General features: G+C 37.5%; 2 protein-coding genes across 2 annotated transcripts in view; both read left to right on the top strand.

Moving 5' to 3' along the window:
• The first annotated feature begins 1,755 nt into the window (after positions 1–1,755).
• On the top strand, positions 1,756–12,914 carry LOC115428142 (CUB and sushi domain-containing protein 2-like). Its single transcript, XM_030146991.1, has 7 exons — positions 1,756–1,769; positions 2,856–3,043; positions 4,968–5,156; positions 5,748–5,864; positions 8,028–8,243; positions 10,115–10,235; positions 12,827–12,914. Exons 1-7 carry the CDS (start codon positions 1,756–1,758, stop codon positions 12,912–12,914), a joined length of 933 nt encoding a protein of 310 aa, XP_030002851.1.
• A 6,408-nt stretch (positions 12,915–19,322) lies between these two features.
• csmd2 (CUB and Sushi multiple domains 2) overlaps positions 19,323–25,164 on the top strand; it is a 135,072-nt gene continuing 129,230 nt past the window's right edge. Inside the window, exons 1-2 of the mRNA XM_030146990.1 lie at positions 19,323–19,534; positions 19,691–19,816. Coding sequence (XP_030002850.1) covers positions 19,323–19,534; positions 19,691–19,816 — 338 coding nt within the window. The remainder of the gene's footprint in view (positions 19,535–19,690; positions 19,817–25,164) is intronic.

Here is a 25,164-nt window from a genome sequence, read left to right as displayed (position 1 = left end):
GGCCACAATACAGATTTGTGTGCCTGCTGTTATGGAGACATTACCTTTCTTGCAAGTGCAGAATGCACCCTCAAGTCGGTAGTCAATTTGGTGTGTTCTTTGCACTTTTTCGACTGTGTTGGGGAGACAGGAGCTGTTTGCTCAGTCGGGCTACCTTTTCTGGCAATAATCGGCAGTCGATTTGGTGTGTCTTCGCCTTAAAGCTGTGGATCCCCAGTGATTTGGAAGTAACCCCCCCACCACACACACACACACATCTGTGTTTCAGCAAAGTCTACTTTTTACTCAAAGTTACTGACACCATTCCCCAGTTATGATATCTGATAACTGTTAAAAGATGGAAAAATGCCCCTCACTGCAGCTGTCATCCATTCCATCATCTTTTTAGAAGCCACTCTTAAAGATTTAAGTTTGCTCTTTCAGCAAATATCCATGTTACATCACAAGATGAGTCTCTTGAATTTGCACCAAAAACACTTCAAAAACTTTCAATGACCTGCCAGCCTCCATCTTTCTCAAGCAGGAAATAGGCAGAATAAATGTACAAAGGGAACAGAAATGCTAGAAATCCCAGCAATTTGTGGTTTTTCATTTTTTTGGGCCACAATACAGGTTCACGCCGCCTTCTGTTATAGAGACATTATATCTTGCACAAGTGCAGAATACACCCTCAAGTCGGTAGAAGATTTGGTGTGTTCTGCACGCTTTTTTGACTGTGGGGAGACAGGAGCTGACTGATCAGTCGGGCTACCTTTTCTGGCAATGATCGGCAGTCAATTTGGTGTGTCTGTGCCTCAAAGCTGTGAATCCCCAGTGATTTGGAAGTTAACCCCCCCACACACACACACACACCACACACACACATCTCTGTTTCAGCAAAGTCTACTTTTTAGTCAGAGTTACTGACACCATTCCCCGGTTATGATATCTGATAACTGTTAAAAGATGGAAAAATGCCCCTCACTGCAGCTGTCGTGCATGTCATCCATCCCATCATTTTTAAGAGGCCACTCTTAAAGATTTAAGTTTGCTCTTTCAGCAAATATCCATGTTACATCACAAGATGAGCCTCTTGAATTTGCACCAAAAACACTTCAAAAAACTTTCAATGGCCTGCCAGCCTCCATCTTTCTCAAGCAGGAAATAGGCAGAATAAATGTACAAAGGGAACAGAAATGCTAGAAATCCCAGCAAATCACAAAGATGTTGATTCACACTGGGCTAATATCATTATAAAATGCCTGTAGGTGGGTCATTTTGCGGTGGAATATTGAAATCCTTGATTATATCAAATTACCAGAACTAGAATTGGCCTAAGTGAGTAGGGCTTTAGAAAATGCTTGTTAAAAAGAAAATGAAACATGTGTTTAGTTTTAACTGTAATTAAAAACTTAAACATAAAATAGAAATGCTAAATATGCTAAATTGTCAAATAAAGGCATTCATATCTGATCTTCTGTCTACAGATCCACACTAGTAAGCTAGAAGAGTTGAAAACGAGCTATATTTACTAGATGATCATAATTTAAGGATTACATTTACAGATTAGACTAATTTTACATATGTTTAACCAGGCTTGACCACCTGACTTTGCTGTTACTGCTTATGAAACAAAATATCACTCACTAATATACTTTTGCATTGATTTACTTGGTATTATTCTCACATGTGTAGGCTATTTCAGCTAATCCAGACAAAATGATCCTAGGAATGTATCTCCAGCGCATTCAATCTAGAAATCTAGTCCTTAGTAAAATGGCAGCACAGCGGTAACATAATACAACACATCCCGAACTTCAGCACATGTGCGTTTATCTCTGCTTTCTACTATTACCTTTAACTTCTTCTGTCTTCCCCTACTGTAGCTAATGTAGTAGATCTAATGCGCATTAACATATGCCCACAACTAGGATAACATTATGTTTTATTTAGTAAGACCTCATAAGTATTTGATCCTTTCATTTGATACCCATTTCCCTGGAGTAATACACTGATATCCTTACAGCTTATACACACACACCTACGTTCACAAACACATTCACATACACACAACAACGGTAAGACCAGCAAGCCCACTTACATAGTCATGTAAATGTGCATGACTGTGTAAGTAGAGATGGTCTGTCAAGGAGAACCGGGAAGATGGGAGAGGAGGTAATTTGTCCTGATGTTTGAGAGAGCAATAGAGGGGGAGAGAGACGTACAGTTGTAGGATCAAACGCTGCATTAGTGTTTCACTAAGGCATCTCTACTAACCCATCTCATCCTTGTCCCTGCGTCAGGAGCGTGCCATGCAAAATGAATACAACATAAATGTTTGTTGCTCTTTAATTTTTATGTTACATCAATAAAATATCACAAACCGCTTCATTTAAATGACATGGTTTTGAAAGCTACGCGATTTATTCATGGCTTTGAAGATGAAGTGGCTCTGGCAACAAAGTCACACACTCAGACACACACACACTCGCAAACAAAGCTAAGTTTAATGGGCCAGTGTAAATTGGAAATAATTTAACCCTTTGTGTCCAAATTACATTCCTTTAATTATAACCTGAAGGTATGATAACGTCATGATGATCTATATATTCTTACTACACTGGACATTTAGAAATGATGGAAATCTGACGTTATGACCTTCACTGTTACCAAAACTCAACTAATCTCTTTTGGAAGAACAGTTCTCCATTTCTGAGCATAGAATGAATGTAGGAGATAATGCATTCAGTAACTTACTGAGACACTTTATGTTGTTGTTTTTTTTGTCACTCTTTTTATTAAGTTTTAATAATTCATAAATAACTTTAACTCGTGAGCTCATTTTGATTCCTTCTGTTTTGTTCCCCTGCTCTCAGGTTCCGAACAGAGGTCAACTACGATGTCCTCGAGGTCCGCGATGGACGTTTCCCCTCCTCACCTCTGATTGGCAGTTACCAGGGCACACAGGTTCCACAGTTCCTCATCAGTACCTCCAACTTTCTGTACCTGCTCTTCTCCACTGACAAGAGCCACTCGGACATCGGTTTCCGCATACGCTATGAAAGTAAGGACAAAATAGACAATAACAACATGGAAAAAATAAAACAAACTTGTAGCACTGTACATTATAATTGTGATTGTGAGGGACTGTTGAGAGTCAAAGTGAATATAATTTTTTTTTTTTACTTTATTTATAGAACATTTTGAACATTTTACACAGAGAGAGTGATGCACAACATAGGATATAAAAATACAGAATAAACATCGATTGTCACACCTAAAAGGTCAACTCCCTTCTCACCAACCACGCACCTCCCACCACCCAAGGCCAATCATTCAGTGCCCAAATAAAAGACAAAAAATAGTTAAAGTAAACAATTCAACAAAAAAAGGTAAATAAGAAAAATAAAATAAATAAGGAAAAATAGTGTATATGCACATTTATATGCACACATGTACATTTACCTATATACATATACACACTATACATATAAATTAAGAATGAATAAATTATATTGAATAAAATAAATGACAAAAAATAAATAAACAAGTACACATATCAATCCTCCGACTCTGAGGTAAAGTCCCTTATTCTTATTTTTTGAAACAAAAGGGAAGGTTTAGGAAATACAGAATGATGATTAACAGCATAATTATTATGGTATGTGGCTTTGTAGCCTGTAACATTATTAATAGGATATTATTGGGTGCTTGCCTCCTTAAAGTCATAATATTAATCTAAATATGTATCCCACTATGTATTTGTTAAACAAGTTAACATAGGTATCAAAATATGTCTGATTGGATTTGCCTTGTTGCCATCTTTAAATGTGTTTCCCCATTAATATCCCTTGTTTTAGCCCCTTTGAAACAATATTAACTTTTATTTTTTGACAGAAATCTATGTTCCCATGTAAAAAAAAAGTCTTATGTCATAAACTTTAGTTGTTGTTAGTAGTTATCAATACCACGCTATTTCCTTTTAGGGATGTAACAATTACAGATTTTGGTGCTACTAATATCGTCAGGGAAATCGCGGTTTCATGATTACTATGATTATTTTGCGAGGGTTTCACTGGTAGAATGTAGAATGCAGTGCTTCTCTAACGTTGCTTTTGTTCCATGTGGGAAGCACAAATTGGCGTGTCTATTGTTCTGTTCTTAATCAACTGCACTTTATTAGACAGTTTTTGGCAGCCTTGACGATTAATTAACCATGAATGTTTAAAATCGCGATAAATCGTAACACCATGACTTCGTTACAACCCTATTTCCATTATAAAACTATTACCCTTCTGTTAGCATGTTATTTTTGCCCACATAATATTAACAGACCATCACACCTTCTCTCAAATACAGTGTGGATATACTTCCCACTGACCTGGAACAAAATGAACTCAGTACACGCAGACACAGACAAAGCTACAGGTCTTATTCACAAGAATGAAAGCCGTAAATAAGATCTCTGCAGGCTCTCAGTGTCAGCATGAAGCCCGTCTTATTAGAATAGCTCTAATTAGACACTAAATGAGGTGAGATTATTCTATCAAATATCCCATTGCCTGGCTCACATTTCCATGTACACTAGGCACCCAAGCGGCCGTCTTCACTCTTACTGGAAATTTTTGTCTTTTAGACTATCTCATCCTCTTTTCTACCTGTGTGGTGCACACTGGGTAACCTTCTGCACTTTCTCTGTGGGTAAATCTCTGCAAAGCTTTAATAATTCACTAGAAGCGCTACTTTAGGCCGGGGTATATGCAAGGTGGATCAAGAAAGACGACTGAAAGGTCTTTGGTTTATTCTTGTTGTAAAAGGAAGTTTTGCGTAAATTATTTATCAGATTTGCTTTGGAAAACTCAACTGCAGTTAACATTTTTTGAATTCGACTTGACCCAATGAAATACATGAGCATAAACCTTATTATACTCTTCGCTCTTACCTTACTGACTTCTTTTTTCTCATTTCATCATGCCTTCTCTCCACAGCCTTGCAGTTACAGTCGGATCACTGCGTGGACCCGGGCATACCTGTCAACGGACAGCGGCATGGCAACGATTTCTATGTCGGTGCCTTGGTGACATTTAGTTGCGACGCAGGTTACACACTTAGCGACACGGAGCCTTTAGAATGCGAACCCAATTTTCAGTGGAGCCGGCCCCTGCCCAGCTGTGATGGTACGTTCCAAAATACCGACCTAGAAACGAATATTAGCCTGCCAGATTTCTGCCTTATTCTTGCCTTATAGGGATTACAGCTAAATTCATTGTTGTATGTGGTTGCAGATGATGCATGAGAAATAGTTGTGAGTGTTTTGCTTCATATTGCATCACCTTTAATATGTGTTATTTTAAAAAATCTATACAAAATGATAATCTTTATTCCACCGGTTCTGCTCTCAGACTTAAAAAGTTTTTGCTTCATTTAATCAGCAGTTTTATATGTACGACAGTGAATGTACCCTTTGATGCTTTCTTTTCCCTTATGTGTAAATGCTTTTATATTTAAGGACAGTATTGATTTCTGCCCACTTGTAATGAAATTGATGATTCCTCTCTATCCTTTTTATGCCACAATGAAGGGCACCTCTTGTAAAATGTGTTTTACCACATTATAAATGCTGCAAAGACAAGTTTTGCCATTTTTTCCTGTAGATTTTATTACTTTTCTTACATTTTTTTGTCCCTGTTTGACTTCACATCTCTTGCCCTCCTCTGTTTTTTCTCAATTTCCATCTCCTGCGGTGTCCTCTCACCCGCTGTCACCAGCATTATGCGGAGGCTACATCCAGGGCAACGTCGGTACCATCTTGTCACCTGGCTTCCCAGACTTTTACCCGCACAACCTGAACTGCACATGGATAATTGAGACCTCCCATGGCAAAGGTTAGCAGAGAAATTCTGTGTCAACACATGTGGCAGTCAAATTCAATTTCCCCTACAATGTCATTTCCTCCTACTGAGTGGCCTTTTTATTTTGCCGAACAAACCTCTATGAGACTGAAGCGCTGAGAGGCTGGCCCGGGGCTACAGCACCACGGGATTACTCTCCAGTCATGTCCCCTTTGGTAGAGCGCTAACATCAGATTGACACAGCCTTATTTGCAGATGCTCTTCGTGCGTGGGTGTAATATGTTTGATAAGTAGCGCAGAAGGAAGACAGGGAATTAATGCTGTATGTGTTTTGAAGCTGAAGTGCAAAGGGGGGTTTCACAGAGATCCAAAGATTCCAACCTGGAACTACTGAAACTTTGGGAAAATTGTGTTTTTTTTAATCAGTGTTTTTGTTACTAATGACAAATTGCAACCATTTGCATCTATATGTTAGGTAAACTGTTCTTCAACAACCACAAACAAATCTAAAAAGCATTTAAGAACAATAATCGTACATGTGTTACTATGATTCTTCTGTTATCCATTGAAGCCCAAAACAGCATTTCAGCCAGAAGTGAAATGATTGTATAAATAACATAACATGATATTTTCTTTCTATGTGAGTTGGCTGTGGGCAACCCTAACTCACTGTTAAAAAAAATATATAAAAAATGGATGTTTGCATTTTTTCCCCCAACTGGGGTTTTAAAACTTAACTGCATTGACCCGTGGGGATCCATGGATTCCAGTGTTTTTTTTTTTTTTTTGACACTTAATTTTTATTAGTTATGTATCATTTTGTCATACAGAACATAACAAACAACAGTTGGCAACAGATAATAGACACAATCTAATAGTAATGATAATTTAGGTTACAGTCATGAAATAGTAATCAAGTGACCTAATTAATTAAATTTGTAGAGGAGCAGTTTATATCGCATTTCACAGGACTATGAGACAAACCACACATTAATTGTATTTGAAGAATGCATTTGCCGCACCTTATGGAAAGTTCAGCTTGCAGCCTCAGTATGAATGTTAATCTCTCCATTTTGCGAATCAACAATATTCAACCTGTCCTCCTGCACCAATGGATCAAGTTGAAGCCATTTACGTGTGATTTTTTTTCTTTTTTTTGCCTCAGCACCAAAGATTTTTAGAAGGTATTTATCACTTATTGTCAAATCATCAGGAAGATCTTTTAACAACAGTGGAAAAGTGGGTTGCTGTAATTTAAAACCCAAGATCTGTTCTATTTTTATTCCAACATCTTTCCAAAAAGTTGTAATTTTCATACAGGACCAAAAAATGTGAGTTTGGTTTGCTTCCGTGTCGCCGCAACCCCTTCAGCAAAAAAGACATTTAAGTTTCTAGATGTGGTAGTTTTTATGCTGTTGTGTATTCACGCATGCAGTCACACCCAAAGCATTCTGGCCATTGTAACGTGATTGTAAGGCTATTGTTTTACAAAATTACTAATATCTCCCAAAATATTGGTCCTATCAACTTGGCGTTTTCGCTAGTCTCTTCCTTGACCAAAAATATATTAGTATGCCAAACTGCAGAAGTCAGCTCTTTCCGGATATTGTGTGGATCCCCGGACACACAGGCACACACACAGGCACACACACACACACACACACACACAGAGGCCACTTGGCTTTTATAATATGGATGTTTTATGCATTTATGTGTTACTGATGTAAGCCACATGAACTTGTCATTCAATATACCTGCGTCTCAATCGATTCTGGAGTAGATAGGGTCAAAATTCTTAAAATCAGTGTGAAACTCGAAATAATCTCACCCCACAAGCAAACATTTTCTCCAGTTAACAAACCTTACTGGGTGTTAATTTGTTTTTTATGCTTATTCACAACTGTGCTAACCAAGTATATGCCGACTAGCATCTCTTAGTTAAACATGCATATCATGCAGCCAGAGCCAGAAGCAGAGACAGGGACAACATTTTTCACAATTATCATTATTTTAGGCTTCAACAGATCTCTTTTTCGTCCTCAGATGCCTTGTTTGTGAGCCAGGTTACACCGATTAGGGAGAATGGCTTAAATATTCATGAGATAATCTGTTAGACGTTCACATTATCCATACAGAGATCAAAGGTTAATATAAACAACACATTTAGCTATTGATTTTTTTTTTTATCTCTTTCAGGTGTCCAGTTCACCTTCCACACATTCCATCTTGAAAGCCCTCATGACCATTTACTGGTGACGGAGAACGGCAGCTTCTCTCAGCCCCTTTGGAGACTGACGGGCTCCACACTGCCCCCGCCCCTCAGCGCAGGGCTTTTTGGAAATTACACGGCTCAGATCCGCTTCCTGTCCGACTTCTCTGTTTCCTACGAAGGCTTCAACATCACTTTCTCTGGTGAGGACGTCCTTATTCAGTCATTTAAAACTGAGGGGCGGTCTGATGCTGGGTTGGTCACAGTGTTGAGCTATGATACTCATTTAGGTGACAGTGGGATTTATTGATCAGTAGAAGGGAGGTTAGAGCATTAAACTGTTGATGTTCACGTTGAAAATGGAAAACTTGGGCTCCTTAGTTGGAGACACACACTTACTGTGACTGCCAGGTCCCTTTGTAAAGGTTATTGAATGGAAACAGTTATAGAAGAAATAAATATTTACTGGAGTTTTTTAATGATAATGAAAGATGATAGCAATTTCTACATTTTTTTGTAGTATTTGATTAATCACTTCGGGTGAAACAGATTTGAGAACCTCTTTTCACCTTAACTCATAAAGGCCCAGTTCTGTTTTTGTAGAAGTTCCCAAATGTTTTTTCTCCATTTTGAATTTTTCCTAAGTGATTTGTCACCCATTTATTCTAATATTTTACCTCAGTATTTTGCAATCCTAAGTGAAAATCTGGTATTTTTCTGTATTTAATTCACTGATTATGTAGATGTTTATAAATGCTCAAATTAAAGTTGTGGGTTATTATATAAAAAAACAGAGAAGATGGGAGGAAAAGTTAATGACAGATTTCAGTGAAATTTTAGAATTTCAGATTTCAGTGAAATCTGTCATTAACTGAACATAAACCAAGTGTGTCCATCCCCTGTCATTGATGAGTGTTTCCACGTTCACTATGGAGCCTCTGAACGTTCAAATGGATCATATCTGATGGCCATGAAAGATAACAAATCACATTTTGCACCAATTATTTGCCATGGATTGATAGGATTAGTGGAATCAACAGGTATTGTAACTTGTTATATCAGTAAATGATTTTGGTTGCCAGTGGATGTTTGGGTCTTTATGGGTTAAATTTACTTGCTTAATTAGTAAAGAAATATTACTGCTCTTATAGCAGTCTATGTTATATTGTGAACATAATGTGAACATAATGTGAACATAATGTGGACATAATGGCACATTGAACATGAACATTTTGAGAAAGCAACTCATTTGTCACAGCTATTTGATTCCATCGTAACACATCCATATATTGCCAGGATGTTTCTATTATAGAGAAATAGTAATGTACACCACTATGTTACAATGGATAATATATAATCATAAATATCATCAGCTGTCAGTAATTAATGGCAAATTTGGAGACATTGTGAGAAATCACACATTTCGACGCTTTGTTGTCGTTGAACCTCCTGTTCGGGATGTCCTCTCACGCTCTCCTCCACACTGATATTCTTCTCACTTGGTCTACCATTAACTCTTCACTTGAACAGTTTATTATTATACTGCATCTGTTATTTTGACCTTGACCACTAACAGACAGCACCATCCTATATGTGTTATAGTGTTTGGTTGAAGAAATATGATGCATATTGTAGATATGTCAGAAAGTGAAAAGGCTTTCAAGGCTGTCACAAAATGTCTCTACTGTTGCTTCTGAAAATGTTCAAGGCCTTAGAGCGTGCAAATACACTGAATGCCACGTTTTTATCAAAAAATAAATCCAATACATCAAATTTGATACAGATCATCTGAACTATAAGTTTTCACTGACACTTTACAAAAAAAAAATTTTAAGAAAGTAAAAACAGCAGCTGAATAGGAGGATGCATGAAGTTGAAGGTTTCGTAACAAAACTCACCACAACACCATTTTGAGGCAAGTTTGCTCCTTTTCATCCACCTCTCAAAGCATGAGAGTACAAATCTGTTTATTTCAACCTTGAAAATTTGAATATAGTTTAATGAACTGCAAATACTCTGGAAGTTCACATCTTTTTTTTTTTTTAACATGTTTTTGTTTGTTCATGTTTTCCAGAGTATGATTTGGAGCCTTGTGAAGATCCTGGAATCCCACCCTACAGCACCAGAAAGGGTCTGCAGTACGGAGTGGGTGATGCTCTCATCTTCTCCGTTTTCCCGGTGTTACCGACTGGAGGGTCCGCGCGAGGGTGGTGTGTTTAGGGGGCAGGAGGCGGGTATGCGAGCTCCCCTCTGACAAGGTGTGTTGGTAGGTGGCACATACTTTATTTGGCTTCTGGCACCCCCCCCCCCCCCTACCTTCCACCGCCATAAACCCCCCCTCACATGGTCTTGTCACTATATTAGGCCTTTGAAATACACCCACCCACCCATGTGGAAATGTTAGAAACTGCACACATTGGAAGATGAGGCATTTCCCTCTCAATTCCTCTTACTATTATCTCCCTATCCACCCACATTTTGTCTCTTTATTGGCTAGCTTCCCAGAAACCGTCTTTTTTAACTCATCCAACTATATAGGGCAGTTGCTCTAATGAGGATGATATAAAGGAGCTGAAATATGTTAGTTATGTACGTGTCCTTCTAAAGCTAGCTTACACGACAGGTCAGTCTGCAGAACTTTCAGGTCGGTGTATTTACTTTATAATGCATCAAATGTAGAGCTGCATAAAAAATACAATTATTCCCTAAGGTCTGAACTAATAAATAAGAATTTAGAAAAGAATTTCCCTCTTGTTTTGATTCTGAGCTTACAATACAAGCTTTATGAAAACAGAAACTTCATAGAATCATTTTACCATAGTGTCATTTTTTTTAACGTTTCTAAACTTAGAAAGCCATTTGGTACTTGTTAGCATTCTCGGCACTCTGTGCGAACAGATAATTACAGTTTACCGATTACGTCACATTAATTTTCCTCACGCACACTAATAATATCGACCTGTTTCTAAATGTTTCTCTACAGTGTAAATGTAGAACCATTACATTGATAGTCTGTTCACTCCTATTCTTATTGCTTCAATTAATAGGGAGTGGAGCTGCAATTTGCAAATTTTATATATAAAGGACATACATAGTCTGCTTAATGTTACATTTTTATGCATTGTACCCAGTTCCCTCTAATTAGTTTAATTTTTACCTGTAGTCCCCTGGAAGGTCACAGTTAAAACTTCCCACTCAATGACAGAACAGCACTAAGCAAACAAAACAAACAACAAACGCACATAATACAAAGTACGCAGAGTAATACATCACACAGGGCTCGCCAGCCCTTGTGCATGCCAGCCGAACAGGAAGTAAGGCATCTGAATACCAAGCAAAATAATAGTTGCTTGCACATTTCAATATATTTCAGTAGGCCTTTCAATTATCTTAAAGCAGCTGATAGAACTAGAGTTTTCAATGTCATCCAGTAGGACGTGCCATTGAGTTGTGCTTTCACAGAGAAAAGCCCAAGGCAGTACGGTGATCATTTAGAGAAGATCTTATTGGAGATTTAATAGTTTTACAAGTACAAGATTTTTTTTAATTCAATTTTTAAATGTGTCTCTTTTTATAAGACTCGTGGGGTCCTAAGGAATGATTTTAGCCTGCCCAATATGAAATACAATAAGGAATGACTATGGTAAAGCATCTTGTACAGTTGCGGAAAAAAAATTATTAGACCATCAAAAGTCATCAAAAAACAATGGGTTATGCAATCAGTACTAACTCCTGTGTGTATCGGACTAAAACAGACAGAAAAGAAAATATGGAATGCCTCAACAGCACTGTTTTGTGGCAGTACAGTGCCATAGATATTGTTGTAAGAACTGAAGTGATTTGTGTATTATTCAAGAAAACATGGAAAATGGTCAGATATCAGGTCTGAAATTAAACTCTTTTTGTGCTATTTTTGTATTTCATTATATTGTCCAAACAAAATGTACCTTTGGTTGTACCAGGCATTAAAATGAACAAGGGTAGTCTGATATTTTTTATATCTTATGTTATATCTTACATTTGTCGAAAATTATCAGCTATTTGCACTGTTTTGGAGCAAGTTTCTTGAAGATATTATTATTCCAAGATATATACATTAAATAACTTATCTTCTTTTCATATCATGTCAAACATTAGGAGATGTATGGAGGTTTAGAGCATTATGTAGAATTTGTTTAGTAATGTTCAAGCCGAGGACATGAGCTACTGATCGAGGCATGTTCATTTTCTATATACCTGTTAGCTTTCAGTGGGAAGCTTGATTTTGTTCGCATGTATCCTGATACTGGTAGACATCACAAATCCTATCATCAGAGACTGTTGTAGAAGATGATTAATCTATAAAGACTAAAATTAATGGATGACTTAACACAGTCCCTGAGGTATTCCTTTTGTGCACTTCATGTTTGCATCTGTTTTGGATAAAAATGAAGATAGCTTACTTTGGTAGTATAAAGTTTCCAAGTCATTTTTGCCTTTGAAAACATTTCAAAACTTTAACATTTAGCAGTAATTCCATAGTTTGTTTTATACATCTGAATAATGCAGCCTCAATGCAGTAACTTGATTCCTTGTCTATATACTGTTATCCTCCAACAATCCCATCACCTCACCCCCTCTTACTGAATTCATGAGGTTAACATTCGGACAGGTGGGGGTTATTTAAATTCTGACAGGTTTTTCTTTAGAAAACTGTATCCTATTGTTTTTTTCACTGGCTCCTGACTGTGACTCAGAAAAGGCAATTTTCAAAAGTAGAGCTGAAATTTCTGTTAATCATATTCAGATTGCAGTGTGATTATGCTGATGTGCCCATCAGCATTCAGGTACAGGTACCGGCCACACCCTCCCCCATCACCTCTCCCATCTCCTGATGCATGACAGCTGAATAAATAAAGTTTTTAGTTTCAAGCATATAGCGATTGAATGTCCTCTGCTCTGCTCCAACCACCACCTTCTTCTCTCTTTTCTCTCCCATCTCTTCTTCTGTCTTCTCTGCTACCTCTCTTTTTATCTAGCTGAATGCGGCTCATCCGTGACTGGCATGCAAGGGGTGCTGCTCTCACCCAACTACCCGGTTACTACGGTAACAACCACGAGTGCATCTACTCTATCCAGACGCAGCCTGGTAAAGGCATCCAGCTCCGAGCACGGGACTTCAGACTGGAGGAGGATGACATACTTAAAGTGAGGAGGTTGTTGGGAGTTGCCCTCCCTGTGTGTGCACATATGGAACCTTGTTAGCATATCCGTGTGCGCCCACCAGATCTGATTCTTCCTCCCACTTCGCTTCTCTCTCCCTCTCCCTTTCAGGTCTTTGATGGCAGCAGTAATGAGGCCCGTCTGCTGGGGGTGTTTTACAGGCAGCGAGCTGCTAGACACAACCCTGAACTCCCCTCCAGCTCCAATGTGGCTGGAGTTCATCAGCAATGCGGATAACACAGTAAAGGCTTTGAACTACACTTCACTAGGTAAGTAACATACTAATTCACACTCCATATTAATACTCCTTTCTTTAAATACATTTGTATTTGCATATTTATCATACCTTGCTTTTATTTTGGATTCCAGCTCCTCTTTGAGTCAGTTCTTTAGATGTACAGTTTGTAATTTCAATCGTGTGGGGTCCTCTCAATCAAAACAATAAGACAGAATAGCCAGTAAACTCATGTTACAATGTTTACAGAAGTATGTAATTGCATTCATTAAAGGTGCATTTGTAGATTCATTTTTAGATCATTTAATGTGGAATGTTACTTATTGAGGTTCATTCTTTTAGGTTTTGAGCTGGTGAAGTGTGAGGATCCAGGTGTTCCCCAGTTTGGCTACAAGCGGGAGGACAAGGGTCACTTTGCTGGGAGCACCGTGTCATACAGCTGCGACCCCGGCTACACCCTGAAGGGGCCTGAGGTTCTCACCTGCCTGAGGGGGGAAAGAAGGGCATGGGACAGCCCCCTTCCTCTCTGCGTTGGTGAGTCACATTCGTCTTGGAACAAAAAAAGCTTAATCATACTGCAGGAATAGTGTCTTGGATTGTGTCCCATTACATAAAACAATACTATTTATACATATACATGATGTTGCATGAATTACAACATCATGGTTGTGTAATGGCATCATACTAACATCTCAGGTACACAAGTTAAGCTTTGTTGTTTACATTATCTTAAACCCAACCCAGTTCCATTTTCCTCCGTATATTCTCTCTAAACTCTATACTAAACTGCCTGACCTAGTTCCTCACCTAATAACAATGGGAATGTGCCAGTGCAGCTTTAGAAAGCACTGTGGTTTGTTTTTACTCTGCTATTTTTAAGGTTCCCATTTGGTTGCTTCCACAGCACCTTTTTTTTTTTTTCCATTGCATTATCTCATCGAAAAGTAACTGTGCTCAATTTAGGTCCCTTGTATTCATATTGCATCATGGTTACAAAGGCTGTTTTTTTTTTTTGTTTAATTTTTTTATTTTAATAAAATAAGAGGCTTTCCCCATTTCCATCGCAAACACAAATGTAGGCAAAATTTAACCCCTTTGCTTAGTGTCTTCTGACAAATTGTTTGGACCTTCACATATAATAGCTATACGGTAGTAAATGGCATGGCTAATGGTATGCCAACTGAATATTTTTATCTGTGGGGTTCACCTATGGTTCATCTGTCATTTGTTGGCAGCTCACACATCCATAGGTGCAGTAATATTTTAAAATAAAAGTATTAAACTCACATATTCAGAAATGGCACCTATTTGGTGTCATGGTAACAAACCCAGAGTAATATACTGGCTCTTCTTTCTATGTGACGTTTTGACAGAGTCTCATACTAACCAGCCAAAGACTCATAAGGAAAACAGGCAGGGAGGTGTTCCTTTTTTTTGACATCAGCCAAGGTGATTAGAATAATATTGCTTTGCTCCCTTTTCATCCCAAACTGACAGGTAATTTCATGTCTGGGTATAAACAACATTCAGCATACTGTATATCTCTGAACACGTTTGTCCTCCCCATACCCTTTTCACTGTGGATGATAGCCTCACAGCCAGAGTGAATTTTGGGAGCAGATGAGGGAAGTGCTTCTGTTTGTAATGGTGGGATTATTTCCCAGCAGCAGGGCCACTTTGAACACAGACGAGAAGGGTGAAGGGGGCAGAGGAAGAGAGGGAGTGGAGGGGGTGTGGTGGATGAAGCTGAGTGGAAGACAGTGTAGGGGGGTTCGTATCATGATGTCCTATAGGGGAAATGAAGGAGAGGTTGGCGAAGTTGAATCCCTCAGAGACTCTGGGGTGAGATGGGGTGTATACAGGACAGAATTTTATTCATACTGATGCTTTTTCATTCTCTTTTACCAGCTATACAATAATAACTGGGTTTTGTAGGGGTATCATCGCACCCCATCAGTGTCAGTGTAAATACTCCTCACCAAATCGACCAATATCCTTCATGTTTGTTTTTTTGGTGCAACTTGGAAGCTCTTGCAGGATTCCCGTGGGGTCTTAAAAGTCTTGAATTTACAAATCTGCATGTCATACCTTAAAAAAAGTCTTTAAAAGTTGTTAAATTTGATGTGGTAAGTCTTAAGTTATGTTGTGATAAACTTGTTGGCTCTATTGTGTTTATGGTTACGCATTTGGCAGACGCTTTTTTCCAAAAGCGACTTACAGGTGGAAAACCAATTAAATCACTCAATCAATCAAATTTTATTTATATAGGCGCCAGATCACAAGAAAGTTATCTCTTGACATTTTATATATAGAGTTGGTCCAAAGCCAGACCTCCTAAGCCAATTTACAGAAACCCCACAGAAGTGTTTATATGTGTCTGGGAAATGTCTAAGCTACAATGAAAGTAATGTTAGTCTACTCATTCCACCTATTCCAACCCAACAATTTATACTGACATTAAGAACCAACTATCAGTAACTTGCAGCCCCCGGTGGGAAATGACTGAACAGTGGGAATCAAGGTGTTAGAGTAAATACTACTTTTCCTAAATTCTAGGAATGACAGATTTCTTGCCAATATTGCCAGAAATAGCCTGGCATTAAATTAAATGGGCATTAAATTCTGTTTAAGTAGTCTTCAAAAAATCTTAAATTTAACTTGTAGGAACCCTGTTTGGATGACTTCTTTGGGCATAGACCTTGACCTTAATCTTCAAGGTCATACCAGGGTCAATGTGCCAAATTTGTTAAATGTTTCAAAGCAATTAATCTTCACCAAATCTCTCGATCTCCTTCATGTTTGGTATTTTGGTGCAACTTGGAAAGCTCTTGGATGACTTCTTTGCATATCAACCTGACCTTCATTTTAAAGTTAAAATTGGATGGCAATTTTAAACCTGTAAACCTTGAACCATTAAATCATTGACAGAAAATTACAGTTTTTTGAAACTGGAGCCTTTATTGGTCCAACATTGAACCTTGAACCACCATTGAACAACCCCAACATTTTTTTTTTTCCACATATCAATTTCCATGTATGAATTCAATTTGCCGATCATATTTGTTGCATCGGGTCTCAATACCTCAAATATTATGATTCTTGAACAAACAAAACATAATATAACACAAACATGTCTAACAAATGGGTAATTCCTTTTCAGAATTGCCAAAGTTCTGCCTCCTTCTCATTTATGACAGTCTGGTGGTGTCACTGCAAAGGCCTCTGGTGAACGAATTCCTCCCCCTGGTGGGATTATCTGTGTATTGCATGCATCTAATTGTTATACATCAGGTTTTTCAAGGAAAAAATATCACTGATCATGTAAAGGGCTTCAAATATCCTGTATTAAATATGATACGTTTGTCGTCATAAGTTAACCCCATTTTTTTGCTTCTTCTGAGGTCCAGTGCATGGTCATGGTGGGAGATATGAGAGCGCTAGCACAGATGACGGTGTGAAGATAGTGATGCTAGTAGGGGAGTGGGGGCAAAAAAAGGATGTAAGTGCAGGACGGATCTCTTTGTCAAAAGGGTCTTGGAGAGGTCTTTGCTATGTTCAATGTTGGTCTTATTTCATTGTCATTTTACTGTTAATTGAGTGTAAGTTAATACATGTATGAGTATCCAGCTTCAGGGTAAGGTAGAGTTTGAACTTTTGTCAGAGAGTGAGACAAAGAAAGAGGTAGAAGAATAAGAGTTTACTCTATAAAGATGGATCGGGAGACATAGATTGAAGGGGTAGAGCAGCTGAGGGAGTTACACTGCCATGGTTGCATTGAGCGGTAGTTTCTTAGGTCATAAGGCTAGAGGAAAGAGATGGGTTTGTCTTACTGTGATAGATCACCATCTTTTCACTCCATGGAACAGCAAGTTTTCTTCAGCCAGAAAAGCACATCAGGGGAAAAAAAAAAAGAAGAAAAAGAAGAAAACCTCAGCAAAGAGTGGAAAGATTAATATATTAACACTTTCGGTTTGGGGCATTTTCTCTTCATCTAGTCTTCTGTTCCTTTCTTTTTCAGACCGAGTAAGCAAAAATGACAATCAAATCTATCAGAACAAAGGAAGTACAAAGGGAAAAGCAAATTGCAAAGACAAGGAAAGGCATGTCAAATGGCAGTGGGTTTAGTAGGCTGTGTATGGTCTTTTTTTTTTTCTTTTTCCTCTGAGCGTACTGGATTATGTTCCTAAATCACTTACTTTATACTTTCCAGTCTGTCTCTGTTTGCATGTCTGCCATTCTTACTGTATTTCAGAGTTTGTCACATAGATTTCACAAATGTTATCCTTTTCACTGTCAGTATGAATGTTAGACATTTGTTTTACTCCCATGTGAAGGAGCAGTTTTCCTCTCCGTAGAAGAGATGAGAATAAGAACACTTTAACCATCCTTTTATCGCTTTCCAAACTCTAAAAACACTTAGAGTCCGATGTTGTTGGAGAACATTTTCCACTTTTTGTTTTAAATTCACTTTATGGATAGGGGTAGGAGGTGGTAATTGAAAGGGGGGCTCTAAGTTGCTGCTCAGTCAGAGAACATTTCTGATGGCAGTTCATTACTTAAAAAGAAATCCATTGTTTCCAAAGTTCTCCACAGAATGTTTTGGCCTCTTTTTTTTGCTTTGCACTGTGAATACATACTTTAAGACCTTTCAGTATTCCTCTGAAACTCTCTGTTTAATGTTACCTCTACACTGCCCACACACTCCACCAATGAACGTCAATTTTAGTCTATGTGCATGATCTATACCAGAATTGTTCCAGACCTTTTTGTCTAATGTAGCCCAGTCAGGTACCTTTTACTTACACTATTTTAGATGCTGGTAATTATGTTGAAGGGCTGTTGGTTCTTAATGTGGCAGAAGCTGACTGTTAAGCTCATATGCAAGACTTTAACTGAGTAAGTAGCTATTGATTTCACTAATTTTCTTTGGCTCTTTTGTCTGTTATTTAAGACCCCCAAGTTTTTCAACTGCTCAACACATTTAGTGAACAATTTTATCACTTCAACCTCCTGTTTAGCCATTATTTCATGTATTCATAGATCTATTTTATCATTTCTTTTTATGCTCAGTTACAAAAAATGCATTATCTGTTAAATGGGCATTTATCTATTACTTTAAGGAAGTTATATGAAGGACTCATACATTTTTTGTAACTATTTGACATCTGCTAAGTATTTCATTCTTTCATTTTTTTTTTTTTTTTTTTTTTTTTTTTTTTACATTATAGCTCTTTTGACCATTTAATAACTCAGCTGTTTAACCACACCTTGAGCTAACCTGTTTCTTTTATCATTTACCTCATCCTAATGTTTAGGTGTTAATTCTTATATGTAGAATAGCATTTTTAAGTTACTTATGGTCTGAGGAAAAAAAGTACTATTAATTTCACTTCATTTCAATAGTACTTTGATACAGATGAATACAGCTCAATAAAAGAAAATCAGTGACAATGAATAATTTTACACTACATTCAAATATTTGAACTTATCTGCAACTGTGCTTGTTGACTTACCATCTGGGTGACTCAGGTTGTCCATCAACAAATTGTTACTGTACATTTAGTCCTGTGATATCGGTTTGTAATGGTGGATTAGTAATTTTTTCAAATCACTTTTACAATTGTTTGCCTTAGCAACTGAACATCTTTCCCTTGGGATGAATATACCCCTGTTTAACAATCACAGCACTACTCTACTGATATTTTCTTCACACAGCGTATATGCATTTTGCTACATCAGATGAAGGTCTTTGTCGGACATTTCAGTGAATTTGTGTCTAATATATCGAATGTTGCGTTGTTCAGTCAACAACTGCATCAGCTTTCGAAGTCCGTAAGATGAGATCATGGCTGAGATGGTGAATTGCCTGTACTCAGCCAAGAAGGAGATACACATAGAGTATATTGAGTTGGCTGCTCTCCCTCCTATCAATCAAATTGCAAACAAGATGATGAAGCACATCACATTTGAGCATGTGACTGCTATGTCAATAATTAATAATGATGAGAGGAAACTGATGTGGTGCACTTTACTGGAAGTGGGGTGGAGCAAAGTCTGGTACGTTAGGGATGTTAACCTTGCTGTTCTATTTTATTAATTTGACTTTCAAAGACGTTCAATCAACAACCTTGTACTTAATTTGCACATGCCTGCTGTTTTCTTGTACGTCAAATCTGAGCTCACCTCCTGTTCTTGTCTCCTCTCGCTTCCTAGCCGAATGTGGCGGCACCATCAAGATGAGCCTACTGGTCGTATCCTGTCTCCGGGCTACCCAGCTCCGTATGAGCACAACCTGCACTGCATTTGGACCATCGAGGCCGCCCCTGGAAGCACTATTAGGTCTGAACAACACTCCGTTTCCTTTTGTGTGCTTTCTAGTTTTCTGATTACATTGTCCTTTTCCAGGTTTCCTTCAATCTCCCACCTTTCAATATACTTCCAATTTAGTCCCCCCTTTTTGCAGTGGTATTCATCACTTTCACAGGCTGCTGTGTAATCAATCTTCAGTGAGCTGCTGTTGGCCAGTAGTTGAGTTACTACCGGGTGAAAGGAAATACCCCATCAGAGCCTCTGGGTTTTTAATACTACACCAGAGAAAGTCAAGTATTATTTTAACTTAGTTTGGCCTTTGTATTTATTTTATGTGTTTAACCTTTCTGAGCTTAAGAAATTCTGTAGGTGTCAGATTTATGGGTGCTGATTTAAACAGCTTTAGGTTATGCTCATGCACTGTTTCTATTCTGTTATTTAACAAAAAAGAAAAATCCAGAATATAGGTATTTAAAAAATAATAACCCTAAAATTCCCATCCATCTTGATGCCCTGTCATTACCATGCAGCTCCATTGGCTGTTGCAGCCCACACATCTTCCTCCACACTGCACCTCATCCTCAGGGAATCAGCAGATGTTTCCATAAGTGCGGGGTGATGTAATTTGTTGAATGCGTTCTTCGGCTTCCTAAGGTTATTGGTTTTTGTGCTGCGAATGGTAAGCGCCCCAAGATAAACTCACCTTGGGAACATTACCAGGCAATACAGTCAACTTATGAGCCACCATTTCTGCCTCATTTTCTTCACTGAATCAGCCAAATCTCTGACCCCGGTAAAATTTGAGGAAAAATTAGTTCCATGCTTCATTTGTCACAACTGTCAGCAAGAATACTTTCATGCTGTTTTATTTGCTTTTGTTCATACACTCTGCAAGCATTTATTTTTGGTTATTTTTATGCATACATTAAATAAATGATTAGAGTACTTTCATTCACCCCATTTCCTCACACTGGCTGTGGCCTTCATTTACTTTAACTACAGGAGGTATCTGAAGCACACTTGTTTTAGAGGCTAGACCTTATCTGAAATACCCTCAGTTTATTAATATAATTAGTCATATTTTAATACAAATCTTTGTTTTGATCCACTTCCATTTGTCCTATTAAAGTTATTGCCCTGTTAAAACATGTGCATCCACTAACCCACCTGTCCACTTTTGTGTTCCTTGGCCTGTATTTTGGGGTTGACCCTCTGCACGTTTGTTTATTTTGACCACACTGCTGGCCATTATTGTAGACGCAGCATTTTTAAGCCAATTACTGGTTTTCATTTGAGGAAATGTGGTGCACTGGTGGAGATGAAGTGTCCTTTTAGAAGAAAGAACAGATGCGCATTCGATTTGCATAAGAAGCTGTTGACTAGATATTTACATGTTTTTCTTTGCCCTGATCTCCTCAACCAAATTTACATCTTTAATCCTAACCCTATGCCTCATTATTTCTTTATTATAAAAAAACACCTCTCACCTCCTGTGCATCAAAATCAACTTTAATCTCCATATACATTGCATAATGTGCTGCCGTTTCAGCATGTGTTTAATTATATTTCAATATAAAAAAATGAGTACTTCACTTTGCAAGATGTGGAACCGAGACATGTTAACTGCATGTACTAGTGTAACAGTTAACATGTTACATATGTATGTTAACACCCTTTTTTTTATAATAAGCTCTAAACTAGACTGCACAATAAGACACAGGCATGTACTTAAGGAGTTAAATTGTACTGACATACCCCTCATGATATTAGCAGCATTTATGCAGCATCATGAGGCGGTAATGTAAACTAATATAATCTTATAAGCTCTGTGCTTGAGAAAATGGTGCTCAGGGCACAGTGTTCAGAGAATACTGTTAAATCCATAAGTACATGTATAAAACTGTACATGTGAAACAGCACAATAGATGGTTTAAGGCTATAATCCTACAATTCCTAGAAGATCATATCTCCACTGTAATTGAAAATCATAATGGTATTTGCATGTATGTGCTATATTTACTTGTTGTGTGGCTCTTCAGTGAATTGGGTTTAAATGAAACTATCAGGCTCAAGTGTCTATTCTTAACTAGGAGTGATTTAAAAAAAGAATTAAAGAAAATTATATATACATTATATTTATTCTTATTGAAAACCCTTTGCCATCTGTAGTGGCTTTCCATTGGACAAACTGTACCGATTTTTGCTAACTGTCGAAAAAACAGAAGTGAGGAATGTAGGTTTTTCCATTAAATCACAAATGCAATGGTTTTTTTATTTATTATTGAGAGATGACACAAGAAGTCATTCCATAAACATGGCAACAAACATAAATATCATGTTGATTTACAGATATATTCATTATTATTATATATTACCCCTCTATCCTGCACTAAATTAAAAAATGATTCAGTTTCCTGGTGTGTCCACACATACCGCGCCATGTTTTTTTTTAAAACTCTTCTTCATCGCTTGTTGTAACATCCATCAACATCCGTTTTTTTATTCACGTGACTCTCGTCGTGGACAAAGGTCTTTCCATTGCAGTTTTGTATGATATACCAATTTCACTACGCCCCAAAAATCACTCTCGCCAGTGCTAAAACTTTTCATCAAAAAACAAGAATTTTGGCGAAATTGTTGTTTTTTCCATTCTGCAAATTTTATGCACAAGTATATTTGCGCAATTTGAGGGTCAATGGAAAAGCGACTTGTGGCTGGGTAAAGCCTGTAGACATCAGTAATTGTGTGTTATCTTGACTCTTACTTGTGAAAAGGCTTCTTAGATTCAGGCAAGTTAAGAGTGAGTGAAACAGCTCCTCTAATTTAGTCACAAAATCCAAACTGAAAATCACACTTTGATTTAAAATCACTTCACATCTGCTGGAACAGACTAAAAAATGTGGTCAAATGAGACAACTGGAAATGTAGGGATTTCTGGAAACACTTGTGATACTTGTTGTGTAATAACCATGAATAAGAGTAGCAAAATGCAAAGCTACCGGTTTTCTGTTTGATTTCATAGCAGTATTACATTCAACCAAACCAAACACCGAGAGCTAAGAGGTAGAACTTGCCTGGATTTTGACTGCTGTCCTTCACAATACATCACAAAAATGATGTTCCTTGAAAATATGGCAATGCATCACATTTTCCAGCTCCACCAAGTTCTTTGAGATCTCTGCTCCATTTTCAGGCTGTATATTTCTGAGCACTGCAGTGACAATATTTTTTCAGCCCCAGTTCATGGTTTTTGCACTGAAACTACCACAAGTGTCTCCAGGTATCGCTCCATATAATTTTTATGGCAACATAAGAGAATGCTTAGAAAACAGAGAAAGGAAATTTCAGCAGTGTAACATACTAATTACCATTGTTTTTACTTGCAAGATTTTTAATTGGTTATCATCAGAGTTATCATAGGGTTATATATGCTAACATTTACGATTTATTACCAAACTATTATCATATTCTTCCTGAGTTGCAGTGTAAACCCCATTTTTGAAGACATCACACTGCGATTTTCTTAACATATAATTTTGCCTCCATTGTGCAGCTTTAAGTGGCAGCTTGCATGATTCTATTTGTATGTGGATAATGTCCCATAGCTTGTACATCTGACATTCTTAGGTCCCTCATGATTACTAGTTTAGATTCATTAGTGCTCTTGGTACCTCGGGCTCCCTTGCACTCCTCTGCAAGGTATGTTCCACATCCGTGCCTTTGATCCTACCCATGCAATTCATTATTGAGAGGAATTTGCAATGCATTAGTCCAGGGATTCCTTGTATATCAAATGGTGTAGCTGAAGGTAGCACACTAATCAAACCATACTGTGCCTGGGAGAGACCAAATGACAGTAGACATCTAAATAAAATGTCTAAGACTGGAGTTATTGGATTTGTTGATAGAAGGAGAAAATAGGTGGGAGACAAAGATTGAAATATACACAAAGAGATGGTAAGATAAAGACAATTTTTCTTCTTAGCATGCAGGTAAAGGGTTAAAAATCAGGCCTGAAAACATTATGATTTACTGCAGCTTTCTCTTAAACTCTTAAATAATGTCTTTTAAATGAACTTTAAAATCACATTTTACTGCTGATAATTTGAATGTCTATTTTAATTTTAATTTCAATGTTTTTAATTGAATTTATATCTTTTATTTGAACTTTCTCTCATCTTAAATGTATTTTTATGCTTCTCCTGTGATGCTTTCATGTTTTATGTTAAGTACTTTGAATTGTCCTGTACATGAAATGTGCTATCCAGATAAACTTGCCTTGCCTAAAAAGCACAGCCTTGTAGCAGAACTAAACTTGACAAGCTTGTGGAAATAGAAGTAGTATTCTGATAGCCATAGTAAATTTTCATTTCAATATATACTCCTTGAAAATTTTTACATAAGTTACCTTAAATTATATGATAGTCATGCATAATTTGGGGGAACACCACTTTGACTGACAGATGGGTGGGTGTCGTCACAAGTGGCTAGCTGCTTGACATGTGACTGATAGCTGGCTTCCCTGTGGAGTCAAACCGAGACTGTTTACTGAATAAAACATGTTTTCTTCAGGAAACAGTTCTGTTATAGTCATGGTTGAGAGCTTACACTAACAAGACAAAAGATTTTATTACATACATGTTTGATGAAGTTAACAGGTACTTGATTAGCATTTGTTAGCTTAAGAATCAGCTAATTTTAGCAATCAATAATTGGTTCATTTTAGCCAGCTAACCTGCTATAGCTTTATACATAGAGATGTAACAATGCAAATATTTCATATCACGGTTATTGTGACCAAAATGATCACGGTTCTCATTATTGCAATATTGTTGAAATGTGCTCAAAATGTTCAGAAAGTACTTATAAAGAAAGATGATCGACACACACATCCAAAGAATGAGAGGTGTGCTGGATCCCAAAAAACAATGAAAAAAACAAAGGAGGGTCCACACAACCTGTGAGCTCCCAAAGCATTTATTAAACCATGTGGTTTAATAAATACTTTAGAAAGTACTTATACACACACTGAAATAATTTAACCAAGTTGCATTTGATAAAAAAAATAAATAAATAAATGGCATGCACAATGTACTTTCTGTTGGCAGAAACATTAAAATATTCACATGTGAACATCAAACATACAAATATGCATTAAAGATGGCACCTTATTGTTATAAGAGATATCTGCACTAGGGGTGGGAATTGATAGGATTTTATCAATATCAATGTGATTGTCGATTCTGCTTACCAATCCAATTCCTTATCAATTCTCCTATCGATTCCTGAGTGGGAAAGAAAGTAGTTGGACCAGTCATAGTGGAGCTTGTTTGACCATTTTCTATATCAAATCATTCTGAATGTCACAATGAGAGAGA

Source organism: Sphaeramia orbicularis, chromosome 11 (assembly GCF_902148855.1).
Source record: "Sphaeramia orbicularis chromosome 11, fSphaOr1.1, whole genome shotgun sequence".
Taxonomy (NCBI): Eukaryota; Metazoa; Chordata; class Actinopteri; order Kurtiformes; family Apogonidae; genus Sphaeramia; species Sphaeramia orbicularis.
The sequence above is the reverse complement of the archived record's forward strand: the minus strand, read 5'-3'. Positions and strand labels throughout refer to the sequence as shown.